Source organism: Egretta garzetta, unplaced genomic scaffold, assembly GCF_000687185.1.
Source record: "Egretta garzetta isolate BGI_Z169 unplaced genomic scaffold, ASM68718v1 scaffold602, whole genome shotgun sequence".
NCBI lineage: Eukaryota > Metazoa > Chordata > Aves > Pelecaniformes > Ardeidae > Egretta > Egretta garzetta.
The window spans coordinates 78,949-84,250 of record NW_009258893.1 but is presented as its reverse complement, the minus strand read 5'-3'; the positions used below and the strand labels follow the sequence as shown (position 1 = coordinate 84,250).

The following is a 5,302-nucleotide window of genomic DNA, read 5'->3' as shown; positions in this document are numbered from 1 at the left end:
GCGCGGGGCTGGGGGTTTCTGGCGATGGGAAAGCAGGAGAAATGCCTGCTGGGGCAGCCAGGGCAGAAGCCTTCACACCCGGGAGGGGACGCTCCGAGCTCCGGCCTCCCGCTGGGACCTGGCGCATCCCTCTCGTCGTAGTCCCGGGACGGGGCGCCCGGTTGGTGCTGCCTCCTGTGCGGTATGGCTTTCCCTGGTGTGAAGACGAGGAGATGGACTTGGAGAGGAAGGGTAACGCTGGACTTGGCCCTGGTAGAGGTCTGTCACACTCAGTAGGAACTAAGTAAGGCTCCTGCATTCTGTGACTTGGTTTAATAAAAGAAAAAATAAAAAATAAAAAAAAATCTGGGCTTTAACTGGTGTTGCTGCTTTAAAATCTGTGTCGGAATTTGAACAAGCAAATTAATAAAAGCAATAAAATACAAGCAACGCACAGAAGGACGATGCTTGCTTCAGTAGCTGAAGCGGCAGGATTCAGGGTAGCGCTCGGCTTTTGGGGTGTTGCGGTGCCGGGGGTGCCTGCTGAGGAGGAGAGCCTGGCGCGGCAGGGTGGTGCTGGGCAGGGGCTGTGGCCCCTCAGCCTTGGAGCGGCGCCGGCTCCGGAGTGACCCTTGTCGGCAAGAGCGCGCTCACGGGCGTTGCTTTTATGGCTGTGCGTCTGGTGTGCTTTTGTTGTAGCGGTAAAGAGCAGAGATAACCGGGTTAATTGTGTCTGTACTGAAAGTGCTATTAGGGGCAGTGAATCAATTCATGCTCTTACCTGGAAAGACAACCCACGGGGCTTGTTTTTTCCTCTGAAGAGGCACAGTTGGAATATGAGAATAGCATTTTCGATTTTTGAACTTGTCAAATATCTTAGTTGTGCCCAAACTCGCCTGAAAAACTTGAGTTATTAGAGGTTGTCTGAAACAATTTTTGAAATTTTTGTCGTGGGCCACCATAAGGGAAACAGATTAGAGACGTGCTATTTTTTTACGTCTAGTTTTGTGTGTTCATTCAGCTGTAGTGTTTTCCCAGCCTGTCTGCTGATGTGCTTGAACACGTTCCTGTTGAGGATGGTGCAGTGAACATGGATCATTACCTTCTGCCCATAGCCATGTAGAGAAGAATCTGTAGGAACTCATTACTTTAGTGGGTTGGCACACTTTACCTCCTGCTGCTCAGTCCTCAAAGCAGAAGGGAATAAATGGGTCTCAAATCATCTCCTCCCTTTGCTTAACAAAGCAAACCAGACGTGACTCCTCGTTCCCAGATGTCTGGTTGCTGTGGGAAGTTACCCTAGCTGAGATATTAGATAATAGCAATATTATGTGGCCTTTTATATTCATGGTAAAATGTCTTGCCTTTTTTTTTTTTTTTTTATTCCAAGGATTAAACAATACACTTTTGAAAAAGATTTTTTTGAGGGTCCTTACTCACCACTTTGCAGAGACGCGGAGCAGAGCGTGCGCTGGGTGCCAGGGCCCGTGCTGAACAAGCTGTGCCTCTCTGCGCCTTGCCCCGTGTGGGGAGCGCATGGGATTGCGCGTCGGGTTAGGTGAAAGCAGGAGGTTTAAGGTCGTGGAGGGGACGAAAGATGCAGGAGGTTTGGGGAACCTGGAGGAAGTGTATTTCCTAATGTGCCTCCGTGCCTGAACCGATACAGCGTATTTATTCTTTGCATATCAGCAGCAGAATTCTAGAAGTCGTAGCAGCAGCTTTCTTCCAGGTGAGGAGGGCAGGGCACAGCGAGCATTTTCACGTGTCTGAGGGAGGTTCGGAGGCTGGGGTGGGTGCTCATGGCTGCCCGCCTCGCGTGGTCCCGCGGAGGCTGTCCAGTGTCTGCTGAAGCCTGTGGGACTGACGGCGTCTCCAGAGCAAGCGTGGGAGAGTGCTGTGCTGGCGAGGAGCGAGTGGGCAGCTTAATATCTTCCAGAAATTTTCACAGGAAGAGTCGTGTTACATGTACTGCCCGGGAAGCCATGGCTTTCCAGCTGTGATTTGACGTGAACTTATCCAGCAGGTCATTTAGAAATCCTGTTCATTAGTGAGAAGCAAAACTTAACAGTGTTCCCTTCTGTCGTGCTGCGTTCGGCGAAAGGAATCATACATGCACTACGGTGTTCGGGAATTTCTCTACATCGAAGCTGTAATTTAAGATCTTAATAACCACACATCTGTTTTCTCTACTTACAGCATGGTGACAAGAAGGCAAGTGGAGCTTCTTCCAAACCGGGAGAGAAAAAAGCAGATGCAGCGGAGGTAAATACAAGTGTTTGAACATATTAAGAAGAAAAGTTGGTAATGAATTTCCTCCTATACAGATTTTTGTCTTTTGATAGCAAAGCGGCCATTTTCAGATAACTAACTGCTGACTGTAGTCGCTCATTATTTGTTCCAGGAATGTATAGTTCTGGATCATGCTGCTGAGCAGCCTCCTGAGAACAGTTCTTTGCTCTGCTCATCCTTTCACAAGTACTTTGTGTTACTATCAGTGGAAATTATCTATATGCGTCTGTTCTGCTGTGCAGGTGCGCTGTGGCACACATCTGGTGGTCCTGCTTTTTCAATTTTCTAGAAGCGCGGATGGAGTGAGTGCAGTGTGGTGCTTTCCACCTTGTCTGCATCCGGGCTCTTCTTCCAAAAATACAAATCTAAATTCACACACGGAAGTTGCATGTCTCTGCCGTCTCCTGACACACCTGCAAATACGTGGTCAGTCCTGTATTTAAAAAAAAATACTTATTTTTCAAGATACTGCCTCCTCATGGCCTGGTGTTTACAGTTCAAGAGTCCCTGACGGGTTATAACGTTGAGCTTACACAAGCGGCTTTACAGTCTGAGCACAGCGGGTGCTGCTAACAGTCAGAAGCCACGTGGGTTGCGGGCAGTGTTAGGAGCAGCGCTTGGCAGGGTCACCTCTCTCCCAGCAGCTCCAAGCCCCTGCGTGCCACGGTGAGTCAGGCTGGCATGGCAAAGAGGTGCCGGGGTCCAAGCCGGGGCGTGAGTGCCGGTGCCGATGGGTCGTACCCCAGGAGCCTCTGCGACTGCAAGCAGGAGCCGTGCTCCCCCAGGGAGGGCCAGCAGCAGATTCAGAAAGAGAAGAGTGGGTAGGAACGTCTGTTACGAGTCATCTACTTCTTGGCTTCAAATGTCAGTCGTTGGTACAGGGAAGCCAGAAATAGGTGTGCCTGGTACTTTCTTCATAGCAGAAGCTATCTGGAAAACAACTTAGTCTGAGCAGTGGTGTTTAACTGCACTGTAAATCAAGGCCAGTGAACGCTTTCATTACTGTTCTCTGAAGCAGATGATTAAAGCAATTACCTTTCTTTCCTGCCCAGATACCAGGGAAGCCTGGGAACGTGTTCCTCCTTTCCTCTCTAGACAGTTCAATGTTTTCTTAAATAGCATTGTTCTTTTATATATTCTTAGCTCAGTGCCAAGTTCTTTGACTGTGTGTTGTTGCTCTTAATATAGAAGCACTGACTTCTTTGTGGGCAGGGTGGGAGTTGAAGCCTGCAGTTTGGGTTGTGGAGTTACTGCTTCTGACCTCTCGCTGGGGAGATCTGTCTCTAGCTGGAGGAAGAAGGCTGTTACTGAGTTTGTTGCCCTGACGCTTTTGCTTTTTGAGTCCTTAGAGTACGGCGTGTGTGTTTCCTTTTGTAAATTTTTCTGTATACTTGACTTGTTCCATTGACTTTTCAATGCTTAGAAGTGCAAGTGGGTCAAACCACTTTTCTTTGGGCCCACTGAACGGCATTAACTCCGCCATGTTCACCTCTGCCTCCAAAACACTCTGATTTTTTTAAGCGGTTGAGGCAGCAACTGAAGATCTTTGCGCAGCTTTCCCAAGGGTCTGCAGTGTTGTATTTTTGTTTGAAAGTTGGAGGTTATTCCTGTAGTCTTCAATTTTTGAAGCAGAAATTCATAACCTATCTGTAGATAGCTGTGGACAACCTTGTCTAGAATACTGAGTTTGTCCACCTCCCTCCTAGAAAAGGTTTGGTAAGGCATTATAAAAATGACAATTAAATACGAAGCTCTTCAAAGAGTTCGTATTCATATTGAAGGGAAAATTGTAAAAGCCCGTACGCTCATTGTTTAGCTAAAAATAACATTAAACGAGTCTCTCTGTCAGATTCTTTGGCTGTGTAGTCCTGAAGGAGTGAGAGAAGGAGAGTAAAGCTTTGAAAAGTAAAGGTGGGAAAGGTCTGGCAGAGGTTTGAGTTTGAGGAGCTGCTAATTAGCCACGTCAAGGAGAAGTCAGAATGAGTACTGTTAAGGTGCAGAATAGGCTCTTAAGCCTTTCCTTCTTGGAGACTTCAAAGTAGACTGAAAAACCCACAGCAGGTTTAGTCTAAATAGAAACCTGCTTGGTAAGATGTGCATTTGCACGGAGGTGCTGCGGAGATTAAATGGCTCCGTAAGATTTTTCCATTTCTAGCATCATCATACAGTAAAATAAAATAATGCTTTAAAAGATTTAGGAGTTACCAGCGTGAAGATGGTCTGTTTGATAACACTGTAGTTTTGGAATTACGTACAGTCATAGCAGGGGGTATGTGCACTTTATCTGCGATGAGCCAAGAGGCGTTCGATCATGCGATTGTTTCTTCAGAAAGTGTTTATTTAAAGTTCCCAGTGAGTTACTGCTTAACTACCGCACAGTATTTCCATCTTTAGATCTTAAAGCATTGTGTAAAGGAGACTAGGCACGTTATCCGAGTGACACAGATAAAGCGTGGGGAAGGGGAGGTGCTGTAGCACAGAGCTGGAGTTGCCTTAACTTACCGTCATGCCTCGTAGGAGAGGAAAGAAACCAGGTCACCACGTACCAGGCTGGTCCAGGCAGCTGTGTGATTAACAGCGTCCTCCAAGCTCGGAGGGGAGGCCGTCAGCTCCCTGAGAGCAGCGAGCCTTTCCCTCTGAGCCGCGGAGCAGGCTCCCCTGCTGTCGTGGTTCAACCCCGACCGGCAGCTCGGCTCCCCCCCAGCCGCTCGCTCTGTTAAAGAATTTCCCGAGTCTCTGGGTTACTCTGGGTTTGCATTTATTCACAGCTCAGCTGGGCCATCACCTCAGTGAGTGGCAAATGAAAAGCACAAGCGTAATAGTTTTATATCTTTCTATAATAATTGAATGGAGAGTTTCCGTGGTGTTTGCAATTGCTCCTTTGTCTGGCCAGCTGAAAGCCCCTTGTTTCCCACAGGCTAGCGTACTCGTATCGTTCTGTCGCGGTTCTGCTTCTGGAACACAAAGTCCCTTGGCTCATCCGTCAAAAGTCTTCTCTCGGCAGCCACCCGGACACGAGGCAAAAGCGTAAAAA

At 47.9% G+C, this 5,302-nt stretch overlaps 1 protein-coding gene across 1 annotated transcript in view; it reads left to right on the top strand.

The window, feature by feature from the left end:
• CAST (calpastatin) overlaps positions 1-5,302 on the top strand; it is a 70,442-nt gene that overhangs the window by 5,539 nt on the left and 59,601 nt on the right. The window contains exon 2 of the mRNA XM_035889759.1: positions 2,176-2,241. Coding sequence (XP_035745652.1) covers positions 2,176-2,241 — 66 coding nt within the window. The remainder of the gene's footprint in view (positions 1-2,175; positions 2,242-5,302) is intronic.